General features: G+C 43.3%; 1 protein-coding gene across 10 annotated transcripts in view; it reads right to left on the bottom strand.

Annotated features, from left to right (window-relative positions):
- Window positions 1–16,668, bottom strand: part of GRHL2 (grainyhead like transcription factor 2) — a 171,679-nt gene that overhangs the window by 88,628 nt on the left and 66,383 nt on the right. For 9 of the 10 annotated variants that reach the window (XM_086336189.1, XM_086336186.1, XM_086336188.1 and 6 more), the window contains exons 5-7: window positions 10,895–10,950; window positions 7,992–8,148; window positions 2,996–3,107 (exon numbers count right to left, since the gene is read on the bottom strand). In XM_086336189.1, coding sequence (XP_086192315.1) covers window positions 2,996–3,107; window positions 7,992–8,148; window positions 10,895–10,950 — 325 coding nt within the window. Of the gene's footprint in view, window positions 1–1,387; window positions 1,744–2,995; window positions 3,108–7,991; window positions 8,149–10,894; window positions 10,951–16,668 lie in introns of those variants that run through there. The other variant, XM_086336196.1, reaches the window with a different exon arrangement.

Raw genomic sequence — 16,668 nt, 5'->3', positions numbered from 1 at the left:
CACATGAGTTCTGAGGGGATGTTGAAGAAAGACCCAGAGAGGTGAGAGCTCCACTGGGTGCTGCTTGGAAGGGAAGCAGGGAGACTGAGGGATGGAGGGAGGGCTGGCTGTCCTGGGCACCCCTGGAAAGGTGAAAGGACCTGTGTATCCAAACACAGAGTGGTATTGCACATAACTTAAGGAGTGGAGGTTCCCCGAAGCCCACCCACAGACCCAAGGACCCAGGTTACGAATGCTCGTTTTAGCAAAAAAGGGCCTCATCTCAGTCTCTAATGCCAGCTTCAAAGTCACTACCTACAGGCTTCAGTTGGACTTGCTGACCACAGTGGCTGGGAGAGGCTTGGGGAACTGCAACTTGGGAGACCCAGCTTTAATCTCCAGTTCATAAAGGTAAAGAAAAATAACACATTACACACTTCTGGATTTTTCCTTTTCTCTTGCAGGCCAGCCACTAGAAGGTTCTCCACCCAAACTGACAAAGGTATAGCATAAACTCACTCCTGGGCCTCCTCCCCCTCAGCAGGCACTGGTAGCCCCCTGGCTGAGCGCAGGTGCAGCCTCACAGACATTCTCAACACGGCCCTGCGGAGTCACCACGGGGAGGGCACGCAGCACACGCATGCAGTCGCCACAGCAACCTCACCCCCCACCCTTTCTACTGGAAATGGTGTTAACCGCCCACTGACAGAGGAACAAGTTGCTTGATTTTTTAAAATCTGGTACAAGAATGAATGAGAGGAATTTCTTCCATCTTTCCTCATCCTGTCAGGTTGAGGTGAGGGGTAGAGACTGTGGTCAGAAATTTGATTTTTCATTTGAACCTAAGAGGCTGATTCAATGCCTCAATCTCAGAGTCAGCAAACAGCCCAGGTAGCCATGAAGTTACTGAGTCAAAGTCACAAATCTCAATGATAAATGTGTGTGTGTTTGTGTGCACACACACATGTGCAAAGGGTTACATGAGGGAGAAAAAGCAGCCAGGAGGTGATAAAGAAGAGAGATGAGATCTGAAATCCTATGAGACCTGAGAGATCATTCTGGGCTAAGAAAAGTAAACCGTGTAACAACATCAAAGTTGAACCCACAGGTATGCCAGTAAAACGTGTTTATTATTTGCCTTATTTGGACCTAGGCCACATTTCTACTTAATTGCTCCTTTCTTGGGCAGTAATTATAAGGCTAACTTTTCAAATAAAATAAAATTGTTCCTCTGCTCTGGGCAGACTGCCTCCAAAGCAGGTTACAGCAAGTATTCCCAAACCCTTCTTCCCAGTTGGTCGATCTTGGGGGTTCAGGGTGTGACTTGGGTGAGGAAGATCGCTTTTATGCCAGCACTTGCACTAAGTCTTGCACTAATTATCAGAGGAAAGGAAAGGTGGGTCAGTAAGCCTTGGTTTCCTTGTTTATTAAATAAATTCGTTTGACTAGTTGAAAGGAGATGTGTGTGAGTGTGTGCATCTGTAGTAGAGATAAGGAGTGGTATAGCCATTTTGCAAGAAAAACCAGCAAATTAGTTTCCATATGTTCTACAGCGAGTCTCCAACCCTACCTTAGTTCCTCTACCATTGGTCAAAGGGTCCCAGCAAGTGTGAGATAAAAGGTTTGAAAAAGTCCTTTGTTATAATGTGAAAGAAATCAAGGTAAACATCCTTCTAGTGCTTCATTATCAACTCTGGTGTCCAACACAGCAGAAACCTTCCTCACTGGACTTGGCCTGTCCTCACTGGGACTGTGCCTCGAGGTCTGGGAAACGTGAAAATAAAGCCTATAAATGGGAAATAATTTCTTATGGAAGCAGAATGTACATGAACTGTTAAAATTATTTAGAAACACATATAATTACTGTGGTCTTAAGTTATTTCTAGACACTTTAAGATCAATCCCTGGCACCCCCTGCTTTGCTCTGTGTCTAGAGGTTGATTCCTGCAAAGTGCATGTGCCTGGGAGGTGCCCTCCTCTTCAGCCTAACAGGGTCAATGGAAAGTGCTAGGGGAGGCTGGGGGGCAGGGCGTGCCCTCTCCCCCTCGCTCTACACTGAGGGGTGTTTCTGGCAGATTCTCTGCGGTTCTCGCTATTCTAAGATAGCTGCTCCCTCTGGGGTCCGCGTCCTCGCTGCTCTAAGACAGCTGCTCCCTCCACGGTCCCAGCTGTGGCTCCAGCCGATCCTGTCCCTGCCTGGGGGCTCTCACAACTCCCACCCCCTCTCCTTTGATCCTTTGGCCCTCCAGCAAATAACAGCAAGTTCCTGCTGTGGCTCCTCTCTCATGGCCTCGTGGGGCCTTCCACCCTCCCAATCTTGGCAATGAATTCTCTCCATGGAACCACTTGGTATGGGCTCTGTTCTCTTGACTGGACTCTTGAGTCCCACCCGGGGGCACCGAATCTCTGAAGAACAAGCATAATGTTTAGGAATATACAGACTCCTGGAAATGCACTGGGCAGATCATTCCTTCTCTACTGCCAAGAACGCTCTCTCAAACTCTGCATTAGTCTGATTACCTAGTACTCTTTGCACTAGACGTGTGTTTGGATAGAAGGAACACAAGATAGAAAATGAGAGAACTAGAATGCTCTATCTAGTCCCGTGACCTTCACGAGTACCTTAGATCCAAATGAGCCCACGTTACTTGTGTTACAGGAAGGAATAAGAGTTCCTCTGGCCTGCCTGCCGGTTATTAGGCTCAAACACAAGAGGGCATGGAAATATGTTTCAGAAACTGGCCTGGCCATGGTAAATCTAAATCTATTATTATATGAGACACAGTTGACTTCTATGGGACACAAAGTGTTTTGCTCTAAGCTTAGCCCAATCTTGACTTCTCAGTCCAATTTGTACTAAATGTACTGAAATATTGGAAATGTTCCAAACTAGTGCCAGGCACATCACAGGAGTGATGTAGGTCTCAGCTGTGATTTCTGGGCTCTTCTTTCTATCAAGGCAACATGGAGGTTTACCAAAGACCATGCAAGAAGGTCAAGGTCAAGGTCAACTTACCAATGTCAAGGACCCTCTGCTTTGCGGTGTGCTGCCGAGAGTGCCAGTACTTCCAGTATTTCAGCTGCTCATCCCGGTTTTTGTCCTCACTGAAGACCACCATCACCACGCTCTGCAGGGCAGGGAGAACCACACAGCTTATTTTCCATTCAGCCCCTCCTGCTCCACAGTGTCCAGTTCTGGGAATCCTACCAGAGGTGTGTTGCCTTAATTTCTGTAAATTTGCTTTTCTTGCTTTAGATAAGCTCAGTTGTAGGGTTTATTTTGTTTCAAAATAGGCCTACTTTTTAGAAAATAAGTGGGAAGTGAAAACAGCACAGAGTAAAAAAAAAAAAAAAAATGCTACCTCATCTTTACCATGACTAACACACAATTGGATTAACCAATTTACCAGCAAATGTATTATTTTGTGAGGTGAGTGGGAATACCAAAAAAGATTTTTTTCTTACATTGAATACAAGGCCATTTTTGAAATGGCATATCCTTAAACATAGAATTTGGTGCTTTTGTAAAAGAGCAAATATGTGTTTCTGGCCTAATTAAGTGCCTCTGACTGGATCAGTGATGGTACTGAGAGAAATACTAAAAGATGAGCTGACACTGATGAACAATGATATAAAATACAGATATATCACAGACCAAAAGATACAAAGTCAACCATATGATTTCCTTAAATATGTGGATATACTTTTAAATGAGCCCATGAAACTAATTATATCTGTAGAAATAAGAATCCCAAATGACTTCCACTTCTAAGTTCCAAGCTGTCTTGCTAAACTAAATATATGTTAATTCATTGTCATTTACGAGATGGAGAAGGTACCCAAAATCACCAAACAAACCAAAAAAAAAAAAACAAAACCAACTTACAACCCTTTAATTACAGCATGAGGAATACTATATCCAGGAATATACTCCCCATCTCATTCCATATCCAAAATACCTCTTAGACATTTTTCTGCTATTTCAAGAGAATAGTTCATCAACTCTCATTCCTTAATGCCTTGACCCCTGTAGCATTTGACACATATCTACCTAATTACCTACAGTTACTCAGTCCATGGCAGTGGCTTATGTTAATAAGGGCGGGGACATAGTGTCACTCACCACCGTGTCCCTGCTGCTGCTGCTAAGTCACTGCAGTCGTGTCCGACTCTGTGCGACCCCAGAGACGGCAGCCCACCAGGCTCCCCTGTCCGTGGGATTCTCCAGGCAAGAGCACTGGAGTGGGTTGCCATTTCCTTCTCCAATGCATGAAAGTGAAAAGTGAAAGGGAAGTCTCTCAGTCGTGTCCGATTCCTAGCGACCCCATGGACTGCAGCCCACCAGGCTCCTCCATCCATGGATTCTCCAGGCAAGAGTACTGGAGTGGGGTGACCATGTCCGTAGTGCCCGACAAATAAGAGATACCAAATGCATGATAGTAGCCGTAGTGTCAAGATCTGGCTTATTCCCAGTGGTATGTAAACATGTGTCACACAAAAAAAGCAGAGGTTTGTCAGAAAAGCTGGTTTAGAAATAATGCATCCATATTATTCGAATCCACAAGCAGCATGACTCACAAAGGCATGCAGGAGAGCTGACGAGAAAGGGACTCACGGGCTGTGCTGGTAGAACCCGGGGCTCGGCCTCCCTCCATCCTTCCCCCTTCCCCTTCCTCAGGTCTTTCTATTTCTATGTAAACATTCACTGCACAGCCTCCTGTTGTTTATTTCTGTCTGTCCCAAAATAAAAATAACATTTCGGGTGACTTTTTTCTAGTCAATGACTAAATTAGCATAAGTAATGGCCTGGTTTTGGTATGGAAATGTATTTTTCCAGTGATAAAGAAAAAGGCAGTTTGAAACTGCTATTACCAAGGCCACAGGCTCTGACTTAGGATGTAGCACTGTTCGCAGAAATCAGTGCTCAGAGATTCTAAGTGCATTCCTTGCTCCTCCAGGCAGCTTGCTCTCCCAGAGCCGAGGAGTAAGACAGACACACTCCGAGAAGGGCCATCCTGTTCTCCAAGGCTGTTAGATTGAAGACCTGAAGAGAAGGAAGGCTCTTTGTTTTAGGCAAAATGGAACAAAAGGAGATAAAATAAACTACATTATTTTCATGATTTCAATGAAAGAAAATTCTTGGAAAAGTCGCTGTACTCCAAACTGCTGCCATGGCCTTAGATTACTAACATCATCTTTTCAGGGTGATGATAATGGTGTTATTACCAAGGTGTATATGAGTTATACACTACCTTGTAATTGGCAAGATTTTTTGAAAAAGAAGAGGTATCCAGTGTCTTCTCACCAGGCATTCATATACAATGGCATAGGGCGCACCAGGGTCAATTTCCAGAGGTGGAGCCTATGCCTTTCAGGCCTCCATGCTGTTCAGTACTGTACACTTGGGTGTTAAGAGAGTAGGTTAGAAGTCTGATTGTTCAGGATAGAACCTGGCTCCCTCACATTTGAGCTGTGTGACCTTGGCCAGTCGCTGACTTCTGAAAGGCCAAGTTTCCTCATCTGGAACATTACAGAAGTAATGCCTGTGGCATAGGGTTGTTGCTAGTTTCCGAGAGTTACTCGATGTACGGTGTTCAACGTACACACACAATAAATACGAGCTGTTCTATTGTGGCTCTGGTTGTTGGGACGATGGGGACGAGGACGGCATCCCTCCACTGCAGGCCTGACCGCAGGCTTGGGACATACTAAGCCCCCTGGAGGCACACAGCACACTGAGCACCTTTGCACCTGCCCCGGAGCGCAGCCTCAGGTAGGACATTAGTCCCAGAGCCTCCCTCCCCATCCTTCCCTTCACTCTCAACCGCCCTGCCTCCTGAAGCTCCAATCTGGAACTGGGACAGACTTGAAGGGAGGAAGGCCTGGACAAAGGAGGAGCAGTTCTCCCTTGTCTTTCTCATGGAAACAATGTCATAAAACCCAGTTGATTCAAGAGCACACCACTGCAGGATTTTACCTAAAGCTAGTAACAGGCAAGTCAGCCAGCAGGTGCCCAGATACGCTTTTCTCTGTAACCTCATGTGTTACCCTTTGTGTGGGAATTTGAGATGCGGTGAACTGGGCCCGGAGGAGCACGGCGTTCCTTCCTCAGTGTACTGAAGAAACAGCTTAGGGGGAGGCAGTTATGATAAAATAAGGAGGCACGCACACAGCAGCATAAATCATTTTACAACAGGGCAGGAAAGTCCTTCAACCTCTTTTCAGAGCTCTTGTATATATAATTTTCCTTTTCAGTAGAGAAGCATTACCAGGTCCTGCCCTTCTTGGCAGAGTCGAGAATGCCAGAAGCTGGCAGACTTCCAAAACAGTTTCATTTCCCACAAACAGAACTAGCCCTCATGGATGTGAAAATTCTTTCAAGTCACTCCAGGTGGGGATCATATCATGCCCACTCCTTGACTTTTCGTACTGTTCATGGGGTTCTCACGAATACTGAAGTGGTTTGCCATTCCCTTCTCCAGCAGATCATGTTTTGTCAGAACTCTCCACCATGACCCATGTTGGGTGGCCCTACATGGCATGGCTCATAGTTTCATTGAGTTAGACCAGGCTGTGGTCCATGTGATCAGTTTATTAGCTTTCTGTGATTCTGGTTTTCATTCTGTCTGCCCTCTGAGGGATAAGGATGAGGCTTATGGAAGCTTCCTGATGGGAGAGAATGACTGTGGGGGAAACTGGATCTTGTTGTGATGGCCAGGGCCATGCTCAGTAAATCTATAATCCAATTTTCTGTCGATGGGCAGGGCTGTGTTTCCTCCCTTTTGTTTGACCTGCGACCAAACTATGGTGGACCTGATGAAAGCGAAAGAGGAGAGTGAAAAAGTTGGCTTAAAACTCAACATTCAGAAAACTAAGATCATGGCATCCAGTCCCATCACTTCATAGCAAATAGATGGGGAAACAATGGAAACAGTGACAGGCTTTATTTTGAGGGGCTCCAAAAATCACTGCAGATGGTGACTGTAGCCATGAAATTAAAAGACGCTTACTCCTTGGAAGAAAAGCTATGACAAACCTAGATAGCACATTAAAAAGCAGAGACATTACTTTGCCAACAAAGGTCCATTTAGTCAAAGCTATGGTTTTTCCGGTAGTCATGTATGGATGTGAGAGTAGGGCTATAAAGAAAGCTGAGCGCCAAAGAATTGATGCTTTTGAACAGTGGTGTTGGAGAAGACTCTTTGAGAGTCCCTTAGACTGCAAGGAGATCCAACCAATCAATCCTAAAGGAAATCAGTCCTGAATATTCATTGCAAAGACTGATGCTGAAGCTGAAACTCCAATACTTTGGCCACCTGATGAGAAATTTCAACTGACTCATTTGAAAAGACCCTGATGCTGGGAATGATTGAAGGCAGGAGGAGAAGGGGACAATGGAGGATGAGATGGTTGGATGGCATCACCAACTCGATGGACATGAGTTTGAGCAGGTTTCAGGAGTTGGTGATGAATAGGAAAGCCTGATGTGCTGCAGTCAATGGAGTCACAAAGAATCGGACACGACTGAGCATCTGAACTGAACCCCTTGACTCCTTAGTAAGCACTGGGCTGCAGAAGGCTTTTAAGCAGAGCTGCAAAGGGCTCTTTGTATGTATGAATGTATGAATTGCACCCTCTTTTACAGAAGAAAGCCCAGCTCTTTCCCGCCCACAGATATGCTCTGACTTACAGCTACTTACTGGAAAAATGAACATCATTTGATTGAAAACAATGATGATAGTAACTAGATACCACATAGGCAATGAATGAAGCTGGGAAAATCCCTTGGATACGGTCAGAAAGCATGTTCCCACCATCTCTGTTCCCTGGGGTTTATTGGTTACTGATTAAAATGATAAACTGCAGACCAATAAGTTCTTGTGCCCCAATTCTGACATTTGTTCTAGAATTATTTACTTTGGAATTTTTTTCCATGCCCTTCCACAAGGCTGGGAAGTAACAATGCCTTCATCTGATCCCTCCATGCTTTATTTGAGAAACGAGGCTCCTACCCTGACTTTGCTGATGGGGTGTCGGAAGCACTTGTTGTCCCCCGTCTCGCTGAGCGTGATGGCATAGAACTGCCCCTTGTTGAGGTAGGTCATCGGGCCCTCCCCTTGCTTCTGACGGAGAGATTTGGTGGCTTCCAGGGTGTACTGAAATGTGCCACTGTGAACAGAAAGCAAATAGTGGTCAGATTCACTCAGACATTTCTGCCTTTGGGATCAATTTCACATCAATAACATTTTGTATGAACATTAACCAATGTTTACTCCATTTCACAGACAAAACACAGCATATGGCAAAAGAGATGAGACCATACCAAAGGTCACTGCTAGTACAGTGCACATAACATTTCTATTAGTGGCCCATAAACCAGATGGTTAAGAAAGGGAGAAAGTCCACGGCATGCCCATCCCACTGAGCCAGGCAGGGCCAGGGGAGCCTCTGTTAGGTTTTAGCTGGCACTTTGCAACGCCTTAACTTAGACAGGACTTGCTTCTTTCATGCTGGCTATAAGCCATAGGTGTGAGTACCTTTGTTCAATTGATCCATATACTTAACCTTCTTTTGTCTAACTGAGGTGTTGCACACAGCTACATCCCACTTTAAAATACCTCAGAATATAAAAATCTAGAACTCAACACTCATGATTGAAAATTCTAGGGAATCTAGTTTCATAACAGGGATTATTTTTTGATTTGGGGTCTTGTTTTCTAAGCCTGCAGAAGAACTCATGACAGGGTTACTGCTCTAAAGCAGGAGGTTGCAAACAATGGTCCTTGGGCCAGAGCCAGTTGGCTGGCTGTTTTTGTAAATAAAGTTTTACTGGCCCACAGCTACACTCATCTGTTTCTATCTTCTCATGGCCGCTTTTGCACTGCCACAGCCGGGCTGAGGAGTTGTGACAGAGACTGTGTAATTCGCTAAAACTAAAATACTTAATATCTAGCCTATTACAGAAAAAAAGTTTGAAGATCACTGCTCTTAATAATTTCCCTAATATTTGACAAATGTAATTTAACTTGTAAAAGGAAAACACTAATTTTCCCAACTTTGAAAAACATAGCCATTGTTTAAAATGAGCAATGAATATGAACCACCGTCTTTTTTATTTAAGATGCTCGTTCAGAATACTTATTTCTGCTACCCTGCAGGAAGGCGCAGATGATGATCCAACTGCAAATGCTTTGTCTGTTTTCTGGATCATCAGAAACTCTTCACTGTGTCTATTTTTTTAGCCCTTTAAATTTCATAGTCTGTGAAAGACTAGGTACAAAAAGATTCAAAGTTTGCTTCCTAAAATGATCTACCCATAAGATTACGGGGGACTCTTGCTTTCTATGTTGAATATTTCTGCAATGTTTCATATCTTTTAACTTAAATGAGAAAGAAATCTGAAGGGCAAAATAATATTTCTCTTATATGATAGAAAATCTTACGTTAAAGCTGATAAAGTGAATTCCAGAATATGTGTCTTAGAATAAGGTGGGAAATAAATCATTCAAGATAGAATCGATTCCACTGTCATTTTGCCTGGAAAAAGCAATTTCAAGATAACCACTGAATCAGAAAATTTGAGACCTGGACAGGATATTAGGAATCACTGCTTGAAAAATATGAAGAAAGCTGTGAACTTTCTCCCCAGATAAAAGCACATATGCACACAAATGATTTGTAATATAATTTCAGGGGATTCACGTCCCCCAGGCTGATCAACAGCATAAGATAAGAACCACCTTCCTCATTTCACAGCTGAGAAGAAGCTGAGAAACTCGCTCACTCCAGGGAACAATGACAGCAGCAGAAAGCGAAAACAGGGCAGGAAAATGGTAGGTCAGTGCTCTTTTTAATGGCCCAATAGCTGGTTGCATGGCTATCTGGACGAACAGCATGTAAATTACCCATGCATTTCCATATTTTAGAAGTTGATTCGAAACTTTCTTCTCTGCCTTTTCCCTACCCTTCGCCGCCACCACTGCACAGCCAAATTCTGTCTGGAACAATCTGGAGAGGATAACTGGGGAGCCTGAGGTTGGAACAAGACTCTGAAGGAGCAGAAAGACTTTAAGAGAAAACAGACAGAAGAAAAGAGCGTCATACCCGTAAAAGTAAAGGGGCAAGAAACACAGTGGGAGAAGAGGTCTACAGTGCATGGAGGGCTCTAACCACCTTCATAAGGAATTTGTGTTTTATTCTGAAACGGTGAAATCAGTGGTAAGATTTGCAAATGGGAGAGATTCATTCATTCACGCCCTTCTCTCCCGTCTTCAGGCACCTCTGGAGTGTGTGGCTAGGAGGATGGCTACATCATTACGCATAACAAGAAATGAAAGCAGGACTTCCTGGTGGTCCATGGGCTCTATCCCTGGTCCAGGAAGATCCCACATGCCATAGGGCAAGTAAGCCTGTGCCCTGCAACAACTGAAGCCCATGCACCCAAAGCCTGTGTTCCACAACAAGAGAAGCCACCGCAATAAGAAGTCCGTACACCTCAACGAGAGAGTAGCCCCTGCTGGCCAGAACTGGAGAAAGACTGCACGCAGCACTGAAGACCCAGCACAGCCAAAAAAGTAGAATTTTAAAAGAGGGAATAAAAGTGGAAGAACAGATGTGAAAGAAGTCAAGAAGGAAGGGGAAAAGGGAGAAAAAAAGAGAGTTCCATTATGTACACGGTGTGTTGGAGGCCCAAGTGTTTGACATTTAGAGGAACACCTAAGAAGGGATATCTAGCCAACTAAAGGACAAAGAAAGAGTATGGGCCTCAGAAAGCTGGTCAAGACTGGAAATAATAATTTAGAAGTCATTGTGCAGAGAAGAAGATTTTACTTTAAAGGTGCAGAAGTATAAGTTGAAGATACATTTAAACAGTTATCGGTGCATCAGTGTCTAGGGGCATCTCCTGGAAACCGACCTTGATGTCTGATCATACATGTACTCCTCAGCCCCAACCGAAGCACTCCGAAATTTCTGCAAAATATAAAAAGTCATCAAAATTAAAACAAATAGGTGAGTCATTATGCTCCCCGCCCCCCACCAAAGTGGCAAAGGTATCCAAACTGTCTTATGTTTTAGAAAGGAAAATTACACATTTTTTTGGTATTGTGTTTTCAACTACAGTGAAAATAGTTACCATTTGTGTACAGAACTGGCATAGTACCTGCACATTGAGAATTATTTTCAACATAAAATGTATTTGTACTTTTCTTCACAAATTCACAGGTGCTCCTAAGGTGCTTTCAGGTACTGGAAACTGTTTCCTCAAACGTTTAAACATCTCTTCTATTTTCTTATCTCCAGCACTATCCCAAAAGTCACGAATTCCGAGTTAATGGAACACTGAATACAGGGAGGCCACACAGCATATCATAAGCCCTACTGAGAGTGTTAGGAGCATAGTTTCAGGAGCAAGACTGTCTAGAGTCAGGTTCTAGTTCTTTTACCTGCTGCCTGTGTAGACTGGGGCAAGTGCCATATTTTCTTCAGCTGTAAAATGCACAGTTGTAGTGATGAGAAGAATTAACTGCATTATTAGTGGTGAACTACTAAGAACAGTTCCTGGAATGTGGCGAGCCCTATCTACGTGTATTAAATTCTGTTCTATTGTGAACACTTGACCATATTTAGTGCCCTTCTCTAAGATCTTCATTATCGCAACATTGTTAAGAGTGAGTTTGCAGAGGAAACTCTAAGTCATAATATTATAAGTCATAATACTCTAAGTCATAACATGAGGAGGTTTGGGTTCACAGACATCCAGTTGTTGTATATTTAGTGCAAGTAGGATGCATTTTACTATATTTTAGAACCTTTTCATGGAGAAGGCAATGGCACCCCACTCCAGTACTCTTGCCTGGAAAATCCCATGGACCAAGGACCCTGGTGGGCTGCAGTCCATGGGGTCGCTAGGAGTCGGACACGACTGAGTGACTTCACTTTCACTTTTCACTTTCATGCATTGGAGACGGAAATGGCAACCCACTCCAGTGTTCTTGCCTGGAGAATCTCAGGGATGGGGGAGCCTGGTGGGCTGCCGTCTATGGGGTTGCACAGAGTCGGACACGACTGAAGCGACTTAGCAGCAGCAGCAGAACCTTTTCATTGAAGATGCACAAAAGTGCTAACTCTTGATCCTAAAGTGAATATAACAGAACATTGAAGAAAAAGCACTTGGTGGATCACATACATCTGGACCTTCCACTGTGGCCTTTTTTCTAGTCTCTCTAAGAAACAACCTTCTTGCTTCTCCTTTCCCTGACATAAATGTCCATTCTTTGACAAGTAATTCAAAGATTTCCTTCTCAGGAAAGGGTTTGGTGGTGTTGTTGCTCAGTTGCTAAGTTGTGTCCAGCATTTTACGACCCCATGATCTGCAGCACGCCAGGCTTCTCTATTCTTCACTGTCCCCAAGAGTTTGCTCCAACTCATGTCCATTGAGTCAGTAATGCCATCCGTGCATCTCATCCTCTGTCATCCCCAAGAAAGGGTTACTCCCAGCTATTTTCCAGCCACCATCTCTAACCATTGTCTCTAGGATAGTGGTTTATTTTCCAACCACCATCTCTAGAACACAGTGGACCCTTACATCACAGTTTATATGTACATCAGATATAGCTATATAATTCCATGTCTTTAATCAGTCACCAATTTTTAGGTCTTATTAATGTATTCGTTCATCCACTCTTTCAGTAAATACTTACTGAGCATCCACTTTGTATCAGACACCATGCTAGGTGCTATGGATACCACGGTAGAAAAGAAAAGATGCAGGCCCTGCTCTCATGAAGCTTCTGGTCTAGTAGGTGAAGAATATTAGCCAAATAATCATTCATTTAAAAACTTATAAACCATGTGCAAACACTCTGAGGAACAGCCACAGAGTTCTAGGACAGTACATCACAACTGAGAAAGTAGAAATCAGTCCCACTGACAATCAGCCTAGATGGTTCTAATAGGATGTACTATTTCCAGTGGCACAACAGAGAAGACCAACAGAAGATCAGCAACGCTCCCAACAGAAGCCCAGAAGACAGCAACACAGCTACACAAGTGAGCAACGCTCCCTCCTCCTGTGGGACTGATGCTTTCCTAGCAAAGATATCCTCAGCCTTGCTTTGTTCGTCACCTCTTCTGAACAATGACAACCAAGATACCCAGTTTCTAGACCGCCCCCACATCTCGATATACACAATCCAGAACTGGTTGTCATTTCCATGATCCCTTCTTAGATTCATCCAGCACAAGCCCAAACACTATCAAGAGCTCCTCCCAGCTCTCTCTTATGAGCTGTCCCTGAGGATCCCCTGCAGAAACAGACTAAATAAATGCAACGTTGACTACAAATATGTTCGTGGTAGTCTTTGGCTGGTGGACTTAGATTCAAAGAAAACTGATTTTACTAGAAACTGAAAGGAGAGGACAAGGAGGTCTTCCCTAAGAAAGTCACACAGGAGGAAGGGTGTGGAAGGTAGTAAAGAACATTCTAGAATAACATTGTTCAACAGAACTTTAGGCAAAGATGGAAATGTTCTATATCTTCACTGTCTAATACAGTAGCCTCTAGCCACATGTATCTACTGAGCACTTAGAATGGAGATAATGGGACTGAGGAATTAAATTTTAAATTTTATCCATTTTAATAGCTGCACGTGGCTAGTGACTACAGTACCTAGTGCACAGCACAGATCTGAAACATGGAGCAGCATTCACAGGGGTCTTGAGGCAGGAGGAGCATATTAGGCTCACAGAACTGAATGAAGCTCAGAGCAGAGGGCACCAGGGGGAAAGATGTGCAAGGTGAGGTGGGAAAGGCAGAGGAGAAACAGAACATGCAAGGCCCTGAAAACCAGTTACAGATTTAGACCTTGATCCTAGAAACAATGGGATTTCAATAAGAGGGTGTCATGATCAGATTATAATTTTGAAAAGACCATCCCAGGTACAGTGTACAAAACTGGACTGTTTCACAGACCAGAGATAACGACAGCTTGAGTCAGTAAGGTGGAAGCAGAAGGGAGACAAAGGAAGGATTTCAGAGAGATGTAAGAAAGTGAAGTCGGAGACTTTTCCTGGTGGGTCAGTGGCTCAGACTATGAGCTCCCAATGCAGGGGGTGTGAGTTCAATCCCTGGTCAGGGAACTAGATCCCACATGCTGCAATAAGAGTTCAGATGCCGCACCTGGAAGATCCTGCTAGATGCAACTGAAAAGGGTCCAGGTGCAACTAACACCTGGCCCAGCCAAATACATGGATTAAAATAAATATTTAAAAAAAAAGAAAGAGGAGTTGATAGAACTGGTAATGACTTAGACCAGGATGATAAGAGAGCAAAGTATGCAGAAAAAAAAAAATCCTAGTTTCTTCAGAAACCAGAAAGATGGTGGTGTCAATCCACTAGGGTGGAAAACAATTTGTAAAACAGGTTTTGTATAGGTGGAAAGTCAAACAGGGGGCTTCCCTGGTGGCTCAGATGGTAAAGAATCTGCTTCCAATGTGGGAAACCTGGGTTTGATCCCTAAGCTGGGAAGATCCCCTGGAGAAGGAAACGGCTACCCACTCCAGTATTCTGGCCTGGGGAATTCCATGGACAGTGGAGCCTGGTAGGCTATAGTCCACAGGGTCGCAAAGAGTTGGACATGACTAAGCGGCTTTCACTTTTACTTTTCAAAATCAAACAGGCAGTTGGGCACAAAGGTACAGGGTGCAGAGAGAACTGGGCAAGAGAAAAAAGTGTGAAAAGTATTCAGGGCATAGATGGTAACTGAGCTATGGACATAAACACAAGAACTTCTTCAAGAGGCAAGAGTATCAAAGTATCAAACGGTGCTGCCAAGTAACAACTTTAACAGAAAGGGGATTTCCAAATCCATTCTATGCAAGAGTTGGATAGAGGGCTCCTAGGAGCCAGAATAATGGGACATCCAATTCTTATCAACTTTGACTACAAATAGAGAAAACTAAGGGCTTCCCACAGAGAAGGCAATGGCACCCCACTCCAGTACTCTTGCCTGGAGAATCCCATGGATGGAGGAGCCTGGTGGGCTGCAGTCCATGGGGTCGCTAAGAGTTGGACACGACTGAGTGACTTCACTTTCACTTTTCACTTTCATGCATTGGAGAAGGAAATGGCAACCCACTCCAGTGTTCTTGCCTGGAGAATCCCAGGGACTGAGGAGCCTGGTGGGCTGCCGTCTCTGGGGTCGCACAGAGTTGGACACGACTGAAGCGACTTAGCAGCAGTAGCAGCAAGGGCTTCCCAGGTGGCACTAGTAGTAAACAATAATGCAGGAGATGTAAGAGACACAGATTCAAGCCCTGGGTTGGGAAGATCCCCCAGAGGAGGGCATGGCCACCAGTTCCATTATTCTTGCCCAGAGAATCTCATGGACAGGCAGGTCCATAGGGTTGCAAAGAGTCGGGCACAACTGAAGCGACTTAACACAGCACAGCACATACAGAGAAACCTAAATCTTCCCAAAGTATAAAATTTGTATTCTAAGGATTTTCCAAAATTTTTCTTGGCTCAAGAACAAAATAATAAATGATAGAAGTTTTAGTGGTACTACATGCACTATTTTGAGTATTTGAAATAAAAAATAATAAAATTTGTTGCACTAATCAAAAGCAAAGCCATGATCCATTTTAGTAACTGAATCAACATTTTCAAGGTTTTATTCTTTAGTTAGGAAAGGAAATGAAAAATTTCAAAATCACACTGGACAGTGTTTAGATCCAGGGTAACTTTCCGTATCAGTCTACAGATGAATAGGAGGACATCAATGGACATAACCATCATAAGTCTGTTGGGTATGACAAATAATAATTCTTTGATTTCATTACAGGATTCTCTGCAAACTACATTAATCTGACAATTAACATACCAGGGGCTAAATAATGAAATACACGGTAGAGATATCTCATCTTCCCTATAAATATTGGGTGGGCCAAAAAGTTCATTAGGTTTTCCCATAAGATATTATATTTATATACATGTATATAATATAATACATATTATATTTCCATATTTATATATTTCCAAATATTATGGGAAATCTGAATATATATTATATACCAATTATTATATACACTGATATAATTATCAATTATTAGTATTGATATATTACATGAAATATTTAATATATTATATGAAATATATATTTTCATATTTTATATTTTCAGATATTATGGAAAAACCTGAATAAACTTTTTGGCTAACCTAATGGTTCTCAAGTGGGCCTTAGAAAGCCTCACTACGAACAAAGCTAGTGGAGGTGATGGAATTCCAGTTGAGCTCTTTCAAATCCTGAAAGATGATGCTGTGAAAGTGCTGCACTCAATATGCCAGCAAATTTGGAAAACTCAGCAGTGGCCACAGGACTGGAAAATGTCAGTTTTCATTCCAATCCCAAAGAAAGCCAATGCCAAAGAATGCTCAAACTACCACACAATTGCACTCATCTCACACGCTAGTAAAGCAATGCTCAAAATTCTCCAAGCCAGGCTTCAGCAATATGTGAACCATGAACTTCCTGATGTTCAAGCTGGTTTTAGAAAAGGCAGAGGAACCAGAGATCAAATTGCCAACATCCACTGGATCATGGAAAAAGAAAGAGAGTTCCAGAAAAACATCTATTTCTGCTTTATTGACTATGCCAAAGCCTTTGACTGTGTGGATCACAATAAACTGTG

Source organism: Bos grunniens, chromosome 14 (genome assembly GCF_055505025.1).
Source record: "Bos grunniens cultivar Pamir isolate PY7600 chromosome 14, Bosgru_T2T1.0, whole genome shotgun sequence".
Lineage (NCBI taxonomy): Eukaryota > Metazoa > Chordata > Mammalia > Artiodactyla > Bovidae > Bos > Bos grunniens.
This window is presented reverse-complemented; position numbering and strand designations above follow the sequence as displayed.